Source organism: Lithobates pipiens, unplaced genomic scaffold, assembly GCF_037356315.1.
Source record: "Lithobates pipiens isolate NorthernLeopardFrog02 unplaced genomic scaffold, aLitPip1_a1.2 Scaffold_22, whole genome shotgun sequence".
Taxonomy (NCBI): Eukaryota; Metazoa; Chordata; class Amphibia; order Anura; family Ranidae; genus Lithobates; species Lithobates pipiens.
The window spans coordinates 169,264,460-169,280,036 of record NW_027507784.1 but is presented as its reverse complement, the minus strand read 5'-3'; the positions used below and the strand labels follow the sequence as shown (position 1 = coordinate 169,280,036).

The following is a 15,577-nucleotide window of genomic DNA, read 5'->3' as shown; positions in this document are numbered from 1 at the left end:
AGGGATTCATTTTCTACTCTCTTCTGCAATTCAAGAAAGCAAATCAGTGGACATTCAAATCTAAAGCTCTGCATAGATGACTTGTTTTTTCGACCAGCCAACAGGCTTAATGACAAAAAAAAAAAAAGAACAAAGTTCCTCCATCCACACACAAGGATGGAGGAATCCTCCACGCTGGGACAAATATTTTTTATAATATTCCCGTTTGACAGTAGCCAATCCAAGCATCCACTTCTGCTGAAAAGGGACGGCTATGAATGGATCAAAATTTGCCCAGTCCCTGCTGAACATCTATGGACAGTTTTACACACAAACAAGTGGCAAAACAGACATTTATTTTTTCAGAAGTTTAAATCAAGCCCCAGTCTTACTATGTGCTTTATGGACAGAATGATCTAAACAAACTGAAGTGTCCTTTAAGAAAATTGCTAATGTTAAACTCCTCTTCTTGTGTGCTCATACTGTTAATACTATTTAGCAAAAATACCATCCGCTGGGTAGGCATGGAAATGTGCTACTTCTTAACAGAAATTGTTAAGTAAACAGTACTTTAACTCAGTTGGTGCTAACTAAGCTGCACCCCATCCTGTTTATAGCTCCACTGTATGGCCAATTGTTTTTAGACTGTAATGGAGAAGACATCCACTTGCAATACACCAAGGAGAAGGCTACTTGATGGCTGCTAGAGAAAAATCACTATCTGACCTCAGGTCAGCAGTTGGGGCGTTTATGGGATGGAGAGGCCCGAGAAGGCAGTTGAACTTAGTTGAATTTAGTTAGCAGTACCATTTACCTTTAGGCTTTTAATAGAAACACAATTAAGGCTTTTACCTAACAGAAAATCAAGAAGCACTGTAAATGGGGTAGTAGATGTGAGGCCAGCTTTAAACGGACCATACAGCCATTACAGATAAAAAATAACACCATGTCAAAAACTATTCTAAGCATAGATAACATAGCAAATAACCTTTCTGCAAGTTAAATAAAAATTGAACTATAAAAAGGTTATTATGGATGTCTTTAAAATGGAACAGAGTATACATTGTCGATAAGAGGCCTCGTTTACTAGTTATCTGAAAGGAGATATTCTGTATCATTAAGGCTGGACGTACATTATACTATTTTCTTGTACAATTTTCCTTTTAGATTTAGCAAAACCATATAATGAGGTCAAACCTAAATACTTTCAATTGTATGCAATCAGGCAGGCCATTGCACTATACTGTATAGCTGAAGGCAAGTCTAAAATAGAAAATTGTATAAATGAATAGCCAGCTTTACAATGTCCAGGCTGACTGCAGATATGGGTAATAAACAAACTTTACATGATATATTATAGAAACTTTGGACTCATTTTGTAATAAAAGATGGCAGAGGGACTTGGATAAGTCCTGAATAATAATAATAAAAAATATATAAATCACTAAGTAAATATTGCTAAGTAGTTCATTTATAGCCGTTTGTAGAATTATCCACACTTATCTACTTACAGAATGATGCCACAGCTGAAGGATCCAATGCAATAAGACCACGAAATGCATTTGATATACTGGCAAGATCAATCCTAGTAACAAATATAAATACATTTAGAGAACTGTGCATAGTTATCATATATATATATATATATATATATATACACACACACACACACACACACACACACACACACACTCCACAACTAAGCAACAGATGAAGTGACTAGCTTTGGTGTAGCTCATAATCAAATACTCGTAATGCAATACTTGAAAAAGAGACTCTCCAGGACTTGCAGAGTGAAAATAACAAAAGCAGGTTCAGTGTGGACACTGTGGGCTCAGCTCTCTTGGGTACGCGACAGGATATAATGGTCAGAACAAACCCACTTTCATTTAGCCCTTGTACACACGGTCGTACATTCTGACCACAAAATCCGTCAGATTTTTTACGACGGATTTTGTCTGAAACTAGTGTTTCATACACACGGTCGGACAAAGTTGTCGGAAAATCCGATCGTTCGGAACATGATGACGTTAGTTCGTTACGACGGGACTACGTTCAGGCTAGTAGTCAATAGCTTTGGTCTCGTAATTTGATCTGACAATGCGTGGCACTTTGTCTGATCGGAATTCTATACAAACGATCAGACAAAGTCTGATCAGACCATGTTGTCGGAAAATTTTATATCCAGCTCTCAAAACTTTGTTGGTCGGACATTCCGACAGAAAAAAGTCAGATGGAGCCCACACACGGTCGGATTATCCTACAACATGGTCCGATCGGACATTTTTCGTCTGAATTTCCGACCGTGTGTGCAAGGGCTTAGAGTGTTACTAAACCAGGACCCTGCATTCACTATATGTGGTCTCCCACAGTACAAAGAACAAAATAAATGTAATTATTTTAGTAAATATAAACTTCTAAATACCCTTTCTCATCAGCAATGATAGCAGTCTTGTGACTTCTATCAGTGTCCAGCAGAGCACTGGTTAAAGCTTGTAGGAGGAGTTTTCATTCTCCCCTGATTGTCCTATTAGGCTGCATGACCCCTGACCCGCTGTATGGACAATGCTGATCACATGCACTCTCCCAAGAAAAGAAAACTCTAGCAATACACACCAAACAGAGCATGTGCAGCTTGCCCCCAAGGCTCTGTTCTATCAGCAGATAGGTTGGGGACTGTGGGAGAAGAGGATGATCACAGACGACAGGATCAAAACAGCCTTTTTACACAATGCAGGGGATTAACCCTTTAGGTTCCATAGTGAGTATAACAGGCATGCTTTACTGCAAGGATCCTCAAACTACGGCCCTTCAGCTGTTGCGAAACTACACATCCCTTGAGGCATTGTAAAACTCTGACATTCACAGACATGACTAGGCATGATGGGAATTGTAGTTCCTGAACAACTGGAGGACCATAGTTTGAAGAACCATGCTTTACTGCATATACAGACTGATTTTACTGTTGTGGGTTTAGTAAAACTTTTATTCTCGATCAGTCCTGGGGGTGCCATTTCACATGCACACCGAAAAACATCACACACAGCAAAAAAGAATCATTGAAAAAAAATTACCTGTCAAACGCAGAAACTGCGCTGAGGGCCAACAAACAATACAGCAAGCTCTGGGATGGATATGCCAAGTCTTTGTAGATTTCCAGAAGCTTGGGAAGAGTAGTTAGCTGGCTACCAGAAAGTACATAAATGAAAACAATATTCCATACTGTGTAACCAGCAAGGAATCCACTGCAGAAAAGTCCGATCACCCTGCAATAAGAAAGAGAAAATCATTCAAATTCATATTTCTACTTCAGTTAAAGAAAGGATGTTGCATTGTAAAATCTTGCATTCAAAAGACGCACCCCAATAAGGATTATCTGCGTTGAAATATTGCAGAGCAAAACATATCCATTTTATGTTATTTTGGAAATGCTACAAATATTTTAAAAAAATATCTGTACTTTCTACAGCATCACCAAGCCTATTAAGCTGGCTATACATACTACAATGTGATTGTACAATCAGTGTACAGCCCCCTTTAGATTTACCAAAACAATTTAATGTGAGAACCTACCTAAACAATCTATTCAGTCTGTATCCAATCAGGCAGGCCCTTGCGCTACATATCTGTTGGTAGATTTAAGAAGATTGTACCAGTCAGATAGTCATGGGCATGGTCAGCCTTCATTACTAATGTGAAAAATGTTTACATATGAAGTTCAGTCAGCTGTAAAAAATGAACCCTGCATTGCAAGGGGAGTGGCTTGTTTGGATTAGGGGGTTACAAATAAGCAGCAATACGTACCTAATATGTCACCCCCTAGCAGTCAGCGCCACCCCTGGTATGAAGATGAGCCTTCAACGTTCCTGCATTGTATGTGGTGATGCAAGATAACCTGTGACCAGTTGAGCAGCAAAGAGAAGTGGCTCTACCTGGGTGTACGTTAAAGAGGAGCAAGAAATAAGGTAAGCAGCTCACCTTATTCCTTACATGATAGGCCCAATTGGCTTTTAACCTTAATGCCGCGTACACACGACCGGACTTTCTGGAGGACTAGGTCCGACTGACTTTTGGCGGAGTTCCGACAAACTTTCCGAACAAACGGACTTGGCCACACACGAACGGACCAAGTCCGTTCATTTTGAACACGATGACGTAAGACGGGACTAAAAAAGGAAGTTCAATAGCCAGTAGCCAATAGCTTCCCTTGCGTCGTATTTGGTCCGTCAGACCAACATACAGACGAACGGTTTTTCCCCTATAGTAATTGAGTCTGTTGGACAGATTTGAAACCTGTTCTATTTCTAGGTCCGTTGAATTTTTCTTAACGAAAAATCATCGGATTACCCCACACACGATCGGATTATGTGACAGACCGATTTCGTCGGACCTAGCCTGTCCGAAAGTCCGGCCGTGTGCACACGGCATCACAGTGCAGGGGGAAATGGGTGTAGGTTGGGGGGGGGGGGGGGGTAGCTGGTACTGTCTGGAGTTCACAGTTCAGCTTTAATTTCCGTTTCTACTTGCAGCCTTTTTTTACTTCTTAAGCCCCATACACACTATCGGTTTTTCTGCTGAGTTTTTCCTTCAGGTTTACCAAAACCATGTAGTACAAGGGCCTGCCTGATTGCATAAAAATTGAAACTCCTAAGGCATGGCCTCATATTATATGGTTTTGGTCAATCTGAAGGAAAAACTCAGCAGAAAAACTGATAGTGTGTATGGGGCTTTAGTGTGTCATAGATGAGCAAAAAACATTCATACTTCATAGACTAATAATAAACTCCATAGAAACTGTCACATACTACAGACCTGTGGATTAGATTATCTCACATTGCCATAAAAATAGTAAGTTGCAATGGTTTTTAAATTCAACAATCTCATTTGACTGGCATTCATGTTTAACACAGCACTAGTGACTTCACCTGAAGGCACGATGTACAGTAAGAGAAACGTCCATGCTGGTCCATGTTGGCTTAACATCCAAAAAATCGTCAACTTGTTCTGTGGTTTTGACAATACCAGTTCTGTCAGCAGCTAGAAATTTTCCTAGAGTAAAATAACAAAATCAGTTTACTGAGAATCTTTTGTGTAATAATGGAGTAATAGGAATTCAATGTATTCTTTGCACACAAATGTTATTACACAAACCTGGTGATTACAACTTATTGTTTTACAAAGAGTTGGCGATTACATCTTACTGCATACACAAAATATATTGGGAGCCATACATGAGCCACAACACAAATCTTTTGTATTTTCAGTGCGATGTATGTCTTTTCCTGATATTTTTGTTATTTGCAATACATAATTCCATTTTAATATGTATGCTTTTAAACAGAGTTATAACTTCAACTGCAATCAAGAGCTCCAACCTAACGAAACGTGAACCTGGAGACAAACAAATCATCTTCAGTGATGTAATACTTTATATGTCTGCTTCATTTACTTTATTATTGTTGTAGGTAGATAGGCTAAATGTCCCAAATACTGACTTGTTGCATTAAAACCCACAATTTAATTTTACACATAGGTAAATGATAAGAAAATCCATTGGTATATGGCTTTTACCATAAAGGAGGATTCTATTTTTATTTTTGGCTAACAGTTTCTGTACGCTTCAATTGCATGAGACAGAGAGGTCAATTCACTAAACATTACTGCATGCACTAATATGGTCATGTGACTAATTTGCAAAAATTATCAAAATGCGGTAAAAAAAAAAAAAAAAAAGTCCTGATCACAAAAAAATTGATAAGAAATATAAACAAATTATAGTGTGTGTGTGTGTGTGTATGTGTATATATATATATATATATATATATATATATATATATATATATATATATATATATATATATATATATATATATATATATATACACATATATACATACACACACACACTTTTTTTTTAATTATTTATTATGCGGTATTTAACACAAAATAAAAAAAAATGTGCCAGTATATATCGCAAAAAAACAGCTGTAAGCTGTTAAGTCCAATTCACAAAACGTAACAGAAAGTAAAAAAGAGATGCAAGATCTATCACCAGGGTTTTGCTGGTGGTATCATATGCGGTAGTCCTCACATGCAGCATGGGGGTCACCCCCAATAGCTGGTTGGTAAGGAGCGGGCCGAGAAGCCAGCTGCCACGTCGTTAACAACAGATGATTTTTTAGCTGACAGTGGGTTTCCCACTGACAACAGATTGTAAAAAAAACAAACAAAGGGGGCTCCCAGATCCCTGGACCCCCCCCCCCCCATATGAATGAGCAGGGGTACTACGTACCCCTACTCATTTCACAAAAAAAGTGTATAAAAACAACACAAAACAAGTTTTTGACTATTCTTTTATTAACCACTTGCCTACTGGGAACTTAAACCCCCCCTCCTAACCAGACCAGTTTTCGGTGCTCTCACATTTTGAATGACAATTACTCAGTAATGTAATAGCATACCCAGATTAATTATTTGTCCTTTTTTTCAAACAAATAGAGCTTTCTTTTGGTGGTATTTGATCAAATTAAAAAAAAAAAATGCATTTTTCTTTGTTTCTGTGATAAAATTTAGCAAATTAATTTTTCTTGATATAAATTGCGGCCAAAATTTACTGCTACATATCTTTGGTAAAAATAACCCAAATTAGTAGGTTATAGAATCTACAACTGTGGTGCAAATCATAAAAAATGGATTGCACCTGATGTACTGGTGGCCTGTCTCATTTCTTGTGACCCGAACAAGCCAGACAAGTACAAATACCCCCCAAAATGACCCCTTTTTTGAAAGTAGACAGTCCAAGGTATTTAGTAAGATGCATGGTGAGGTTTTTGATGTTATAATTTTTTTCCCACAATTCTTTGCACGAAATTGTCATTGTAATAGGCAATTTCTCTCACATGGCATGTGTATACCACAAATGACGCCCCAAAATACATTATGTAAGTAAGTATTATGACTTTTCCCTAGCTACATAGAGAGGCCCAACATGCAGGGAGCGCCATCATGTGTTCTAGGAGCATAAATTACACCTCTAACTTGTTGACTACCTATTACACTTTTGAAGGCCCTGGAGCACCAGGACAATGACACGTGACACTGGTGTGGCACAGATGGCACCAATACATGGCACTGATGACAGATGGCACCAATATGTGGCACTGATAACAGATGGCACGTGGCACTGGGGACAGATGGCACTGACAGGTGCCACTGGGGACAGATGGCACTGTGTTGTGTTAGTGTGGCACTGTAATGTGTGATTTTTTTCACTCACACTGCAGCAGGAAGCTCTCCCTCCTCACACGAGGTATCTGTATGAGAGATGATCTCATATGTTTACATATGAGATCATCACTCATTGGACACTCCGATCAAGTGCTAAATGGGCATTGTGATTGGCCATTTAGCACAATCTGTGATTGGCTGTGTCCAAGGGACACCGCCCACAGAGATTTCCCCCGATGCGCACCTGTAGCGGCGTCCCGGCAATTGAGCACCGCGCTGTAACTGTCTTTCAGCTATAGCGCGGGCATGAGGTGGTTAACCCCTTCCCGCCGAGCGTACGCAGATGTGCGTACTCGGCTTCTGGGGGTTATACCGGGATGATGCCCGCACCTGCAGGCATCATCCCGGTACCGTTTTTCACAGCGGGCGATCGGCTATCCAGCCATAACAACCAATGCAGCTAAAAGCCGCTCAGCTGTTATGCCGGAGGAGCGGGAGGGGACTCCCCCCCTCCCGCCGCTCTTGCCTCAATCGGGAGCACCGATACACAATCGGATGCCTCTGATTGCTGGGCAGGGACTGGAATGAAGCCGTAAGCGGCTTCATTCCAGTCTCCTAATAGTAAACACGGAAGCGTCATCATGACATCACTTCCTGTTTACTCGGCTGCCAATGGCGCCGGTTTTAAAATATATACAGTATTCGGAGTCGCCGAAAACGGTGATCTGAATACTTTGAAGTGTAAAGGAGGGATGCAAAAACGCATACGGAAGTCGCGCCCGCATATGTAAACGGTGTTCAAATCACACATGTGAGTTATCACCGCGATTGTCAGAGTGAGAGCAATAATTCTAGCACTAGACCTCCTCTGTAACTCTAACCTGGTAACCGTGAAAAAAAAATTAAAGCGTCGCCTATTGAGATTTTTAGGTACTGTAGTTTGTCGTCATTCCACGAGTGCGTGCAATTATATAGTGTAACATGTTTGGTATCTATTTACTCGGCATAACATTATCTTTCACATTATGCAAAAAAATAGGGCTATTTTTACTGTTTCTTTTTTTTTAATTCATGAAAGTGTTCCTTTTCCCAAAAAGTTGAGTTTAAAACACCGCTGCGCAAATACCGTGTGACATAAAATATTGCAACAATCGCCGTTTTATTCTCTAGAGTCTCTGCTAAAAATATATATAGATATATAATCTTTGGGGGTTCCAAGTAATTTTCTTGCAAAAAATATGGATTTTAACTTGTAAACACCAAATGCCAAAAATAGGCTTAGTCATGAAAGGGTTAAAAGAAAAAAATAATATCGAAATTATAAAAAGAAAACACCCCCCGGTGTAGATCCATCATAAATCACGACGCCAGCCACCACCCCGAAAAATAAATAAATACAATTTTAAAAAACCACATTCAGTCTCTAAGAAGACTTCTGCAGTCTGCCAGCTCCGCCACTTGACAGCTCTTAAATAAATTAGGGCTGGGGCCACCCAGTGACATCACCAGGTGGCCCCGCCCACTTGCAATGTCACCGACCCAGCATACCCCTGGCAAATAAGGTCACATGGGGCGGGTTCACCCTTAAAGGGGGCTTTCAGATTCCAATAACCCCCCCCCGCCTGCAGACCCCCACAGCCACTGGCCAGAGTTGCGGGGGAAGAGGTCCTTGTCCCCATCAACTTGGCACCCCAAAGCACCCTCCCCATGTTGAAGGCATGTGACCTAGTATGGTTCAGGAGAGTGGGCGTTCGCAAGTCCCTCCCCTTTCCTGGCCTGCCAGGTTGCATGCTCGGATAAAGGTCTGGTATTTAATTTATTTATTTTTTTATTTTGCAGGTTTTTTTTTTTATAATTTTGAATTGCATAATGTATGCATATGTAAGTACATATTGTCAAATATCGAATTTGTATCGGGAACCAAAACGAATTGCACATGTCTATTTATCTGGGGAGAACTAAACTGTAAGGCTAACGTGCTGATTACTTAGCTATTGTTTTAGCCTGGTTACTTACTATTCTTTTCCACAAAAAGTTTTCCCACAGGTTGGCTTGTCAGGGAGGGTACAATGAATGCAGGATGGTGTGCTGGAATTTTTGCTTGCCCGTCATGAATGATATCTTCATCTTCTACACCCATATCATTAGGATATCCCTGTTCTGCAGGTCGTGTTTTTCTAATGCAGAAAAAGGAAGGAAAAATATTATTTTACAACTTTACTGTGGATTGGATTCCAAGGCCCATATCTTTTGTATATTTCTTTTACCGTTTGACTTTTTATATTTTTTAAATACATTGTTTTTCATATGGTACAAATAGATGTTTGTGCACTTATAATACAATATACTGCCCATTTTCAGTCCCAACACATTACCACTGTATGCAAAAAACTGCACTGTTCAGAAAAACAGGCATGGAGATTTCAAACATCTCGCTTGTGGAAACTCTTCTTTGACAGGCTGATTCAAGTAACACAGAAGAAGGCAACTGCGTCCATATTAAAGACAAGGCATTACACCATCAATTATACACTCACTTTGCTCTCCGGCGAGGTTTACGAACAACCCCTTCCTCTGAAAGCGGATAATCTGTGCCATTGCCATTCTCCACAACTGATGAGCTATTAAGCGTTTGATTGGTAAATGAAGTTTCAGCATCTGAGAAAGAAAAAAACGTTTTCGTCATACATTTAGAAATTTAAAAAAAACATTCGTTATGGCTTTCTTTCGTTTTTTTCAAGTTGGTCCGTGGGACGGATTACCTCTTTATGCATACACAGAGGGGTCACAGACAGCTGGGCTATTTCCATTAAAATTGAAAGTCTACTTCTAGGAAACAAATCCCTGAAACGTATCATTCAGAGCTCAGCTAGTGCATAGTTAGTATTATCATATTTAATTGTGTACTCCAATGGCAAAATCCAGAAGGAATGTCCACCCTTATTACTATAGACTAATCTAGGGGGACCCTTATTCCTTCTTTGGTATACAAATAGAACAATACCGTATGGACACTTGGCTACAAAATGTAAAGCAACTCCATTGCTTAAAGTGTTTCTAAAGGCTGAGGGTTTTTTTTTTCCAACTTAATGCATTCTCTGCATTAAGGTAAAAAAACCTTCAGTGTAAGATGAGCCCCTCAGTCCCACCTTATACTTACCTAAGCCCGATCTTGATCCAACAATGTGCACGAGACATGTGCAACATGTTTATTATTTTAATCTTAAAGAATGGAAGCTTTAGTATCGCTTTAAATAATAATGGTCAAAATGTACCCCTCTGCAAATAAGATATTTGATATCTGCCTCATCCAGGCCACCGATCACTTATGTACGGCAAAGATATCATTGTTTGAAGACTCTTCTGAATACAACACTTCTGTGTTGCTTTTCTGGTGCACCGTGGTTCCTCCCACAAGACCCTACAATACTAATATGCCCTGTAGTGATCTAGGGGCTGGTGGAGGCAATCAAAGCGTAGAAAGAGAGGACAAGAATCCAACACTCCCAAAAAAAGTGTTGGATTCAGAACATTCTGGGATGGTTATGAAAAGTCTTTTTTGGCTGGAGGCAAATTTTTGACCATTTTTTTTTTAGTGAGTCAATGTAACCTATGTAACTATGTAACCTAAACTGAAAAAAGCTCCAGTTACTAGATAAAAGTACAGGTGCCCTGCTTAGGAATAAGCAGCTGTGCTTCACCCTGCCAGTGTTTACCTACCATCAGACCTTTATACGAACTCCAGGCAGACAAATCCGCTGGTACACCTGGCAAAGGATTTCTAACTTTATTCACACAGTGCAGAGATTTATAAACCCTACTAGATATCACAACCAGGCTGGTTACCTGACTTTTGTCTGTTACAGTTAAGCAGGAGAACGTGGTCTCCTCCCTGCCCCCAGCCCGTGGCTGGACAATGAAAAAGAAACAAAGGGGAGCACCATCAGTTTGGTGATGTCATCACTTTACTCTCTCTTCATGTCAGCAAGTTCCTTGTCAGCTCATGTGCATTCAGTGCACCCGATTGGCTACTAGTGCTGCAACTCCCTCAATCTGAGCATTAGGGATGACAGGAGGCTTATATAAAGACAGATAGTACTTACCCTAGTTGCTTTTACAAAATAGAATTTGAGTTTTATCATGTAATTGACAACTGTATGAATTAGTGCTTTTAAATCTGCCTAAAGTTCAGCTTTTCATTTTTTTCTTGGCTATGAATGTTTTCATAATAGAAGTAGAAACGATTAGCAATTGTCCAAGCAACAAACCTATCAGTTTCTTCTTTTTCTTCCTTCGCCTTTCAGGTGTAATAGGTTCTTTGCTTTCAGAGGGCCTTAAATCGGTGTCTTGTATAGGCTCGTCTGAAAAAAGGTAAAAAAATAAAAAAAAATATATCAGTATGTAAAGTAACTTTCCTTCTACGCAAAGCTGGGAAAGGCAAGTTATCAATGTTTCCAACCACATTGCAAAAGTCCTGAGCAACAAATGCGAAATTGTACACATATTCAAATGTCAAAATCGAATGTTTTATACCTATGTTTTTCTTTCAAACAGGCATATACATGATATTATATACAGTGCCTTGAAAAAGCATTCATACCCCCTTGAAATTTGCCATGTCATGTTATTGTAATGTTACAACCAAAAATGTCAATTTGGCATATAATTGTGAAGTGGAAGAAAAATTATAAATGGCTTTCAAACTTTTTTTTACAAATAAATATCTCAAAAGTGGCGTGTATTTGTTATTCAGCCCCCTTTACTCCGATACCCCGTTGCCGTCAGAAGTCACCTAATTAGTTAATAGAGTCCACCTGTGTGTAATTTAGTGTAAATACAGCTGTTCTGCGAAGCCCTCAGAGATTTGTTAGAGAACCTTAGTGAACAAACAGCATCATAAAGGCAGAAGAACACATCAGACAGGTCAGGCATAAAGTTGTGGAAGAAGTTTAAAGCAGGGTTAGGTTATAAAAAAAAATATCCCAAGCTTTGAACATCTCATCGAGCACTGTTCAATCCAATTAGTCATGCACTCCACAAATCTGGCCTTTATGGAAGAGTGGTATAAAGAAAGCCATTGTTGAAAGAAAGCCATAACAAGTCCTGTTTGAAGTTTGCGTGAAGCCATGTGGGGGACATAGCAAACATGTTGACTAAGGTACTATCGTCAGGCGAGACAAAAATTAAACTTTTTGGCCTAAAAGCAAAAACGCTATGGGTGACAAAAACTAACACTGCACGTGAACACACCATCCCCACCGAAAAACATGGTGGCAGCATCATGTTGTGGGGGTGATTTTCTTCAGCAGGGACAGGGAAGCTGGTCAGAGTTGATGGGAAGATGGATGGAGCCAAACTCAGGGCAATCTAAAGCCTCATAGACACGGTACGATTGTTGGCCTACCAAGTGTCTGATTTTTGTCAAAAGGGCATGTGCCAGGATCTTGTCTTGCATACCAACAGTACACAATTATCGTGCCACAAACACAAATGTAGTGGCGTACTACGAGGAATTTCAACTCTTGGGCGCCACCCTTTGGGCCCCTTCTGCTAGAATCTGGGGCAGAGGTTCACCTTCCAGCAGGTCCACGACCCTAAACGTACAGCCAGAGTTACAATGGAATGTTTTATATCAAAGCATATCCATGTGTTAAAATGGTCCAGTCAAAGTCCAGACCTAAATCCAATTGAGAATCTGGCAAGTTTTGAAAATTGCTGTTCACAGACCCTCTTCAGCCAATCTGCTAGAGTTTGACCTATTGTGATAAGAAGAATGGGCAAAAAAGTCACTGTCTAGATGTGCAAAGCTGATCGCAGCACACCCAAAAAGAATTGCAGCTGTAATTGGAGTGAAAGGTAGTTCTACAAAGTATTGACTCAGGGGGGCTGAATACAAATGCACACCACACTTTTCAGATATTTGTAAAAAAAATATTCTTACACTTTACAATTATGTGCCACTTTGTGTTGGTCTATCACATAAAATAGATTTATGTTTTTGGTTGTAACATGACAAAATTTGGAAAATGTCAAGGGATATGAATACTTTTTCAAGGCACTGTACCTATTATGCTGGAAACCTTAAAATGAGCTGGAAGATCAGGTGATTGCTAAATGCCATTGTTGCACATAACTGGAATGATTGCAATGTTATGCCAGGGCTATTAGGTCCGCTGGTACCTCTAAGACTGGCATTAAGAAAAAATCCAGACTCCTCTTTTTCCTCAAAACGAAACCACTATCAGAATCCAGGGTCTTCTGGCATCCCAGCAGCCATCACCTATTCCCTCTATTACTCATGGTGAATCACCAGCTCTGCATGAAGTGTAGGCTCTAGTTGGCCGTCTTTGCCTGAACAGTCAATCAGTGCTATCCCCTTAAACAGATCTAGTCATATGCCTGGAGCTCGCAGAACAATCTTCACTGAGCTGGCAGTCATCGGGACTCTGGAGGATCACAGTCCAGAACAGAGGTACCTATGTGCCAATCATTGACTTTAGGTCTCCTTTAAAGTGGTGTATTTGCTTCTGTCATTTTTACTATTAAAAGAGAAGTAAGGGGTTTGTTTTTTTTATTTCTTAATCATACTTACCTAGGTGGATGCAGCATCGATCTGATGCTGCATCTGTCCCCCACAGGCTCTAACACCGAGAACTGAGAGATCAAACACTGCCGATTGTTCTGTTCTCAGGGCTCCCTGAGCAGAGAGCTGGTGACTGTCAGTCACCTCTATCTGCCCTGCCCCCTCCTCGCTCACTGGAACGCTGAGCAGTGAAGGGGGCAGAAGCGAGCGGCTCGCTGAGAGGCTGAGCCAAGTGTAAGTCCAGGCATGTAGGCCCATCCCGACTTCATTGTCGCAATCTTACATGCGTCTGGACCGGCTCTGTGACATCAGCCAACAGCGGGCTGCAGCATGGAATCACTTGATGTTATGCATTACTTCCATTTGTTATGCCCACATAGACATATATTCATTTATTACAGCTCTACAGAAACAGGGGAGGTACCAGTGCAACTGTAAAAACTCCACTGCTTATTCTCCATTCATGATCAGATTCCCTCCTTTTTTGTATTCACTGACCCAGTGTTCTTACCTTTAAAAATATATGTAAAAATTGCTGGGGAATCCTAAAAAATCAAGTTTACCTTGTTCTGCCTTGTCTTTAAAAATAGCCCCCTAGGATATAAAGAGCAATCTGGGACTTCTGATTCCGGCGCCGCATGTGCTAGCTGCGCCTTCTCACAGCTCCCGCTCCGGGCACCCTAAAATCGGCCTAAAAAAATCGGCCTGAGTGGCCCCCCAGCCCAGACATCATCACCGGTGATTCCTCCTCACCATCCGGGCACAGATGGACCGATTCATGGAGAAAACCGGCGCCCGTTCGTACGCGGCCGCGGCAGACTCGTCGGACAGGCCGCAAATCGAGCCCCCGGCTTCGGCCTACACTAACGCTGGAACGAACGCACAGGTGTCAGACATGGAGGTTAGTGGCGCTGCTGCTCCGGCTTTCCCTCCCTCACACACCGCTCCTCCCCAGGGACAGAATCCTTCACCGGCCCAGCACCAGACCCCACCAGCGGTCACTCTCTCCCACAGCCCCACCGGGGATGAAGGCCACACGCATCGCATTGCACAGGCTGTGGCGGCTCTCCTTACCCCCATGATAGCAGCCTCTGTGGAGAAGGCAGTCAACGCTGGCATGCAACAGCTAAAAACACAACTTACTGAACACATTACCAGACTGAACGAACTGGAACACCGTGTATCAGAGGTAGAAGATGAACTCTACCAAGCTCAGGCCACAGAACAATCCCAAGATAAAACCAACCAGTTCATCCTCCAAAAATTGGAAGACCTGGAAAATAGGTCCAGACGGAGCAACCTGCCTTTTGTCGGCGTTCCTGAGTCGCTCCCTGCAACTGCCCTAATGGAGTTTTGCTCTAAACGCATTCCAGAAGCCATGGGCCTACCAGGCCCTTTTGCGGTTGAACGTGCTCACCGTATGGGATCCTTCAATGCCGAACGGAAGTCCCCACGACCCATCATTGTGAAATACCTCAATTATGCTGATAAGTCGCTCCTTCTCCAGAAATTCAGGCAGTCCCCTGACCTCTACATTGATGGGGTTAAAATACTCCTTTTTGCCGACTATTCTATCGACGTCTCCAAGAAGAGGAAAGCCTTCCAGCCAATATGCTCTGAACTATTCAAGCAGCAAATAAAGTTTACTCTGGCCTTCCCGGCTACCTTACGGATAAAGTCGTCTAAAGAAGACCAACTTTCTTTCCAGGACCCATCGGAAGCGGAATCCTACCTTCACTCGCTTAGACCGGACCTGCACCCCCACACGCCTTCCAAATCTGGAACCAA

The 15,577-nt window shown here is 41.3% G+C and overlaps 1 protein-coding gene across 1 annotated transcript in view; it reads right to left on the bottom strand.

Moving 5' to 3' along the window:
- The window catches only part of TMEM237 (transmembrane protein 237), an 86,103-nt gene that overhangs the window by 17,833 nt on the left and 52,693 nt on the right, over window positions 1–15,577 (bottom strand). Inside the window, exons 5-10 of the mRNA XM_077450161.1 lie at window positions 11,475–11,567; window positions 9,744–9,864; window positions 9,223–9,383; window positions 4,905–5,028; window positions 3,054–3,245; window positions 1,491–1,564 (exon numbers count right to left, since the gene is read on the bottom strand). Coding sequence (XP_077306287.1) covers window positions 1,491–1,564; window positions 3,054–3,245; window positions 4,905–5,028; window positions 9,223–9,383; window positions 9,744–9,864; window positions 11,475–11,567 — 765 coding nt within the window. The remainder of the gene's footprint in view (window positions 1–1,490; window positions 1,565–3,053; window positions 3,246–4,904; window positions 5,029–9,222; window positions 9,384–9,743; window positions 9,865–11,474; window positions 11,568–15,577) is intronic.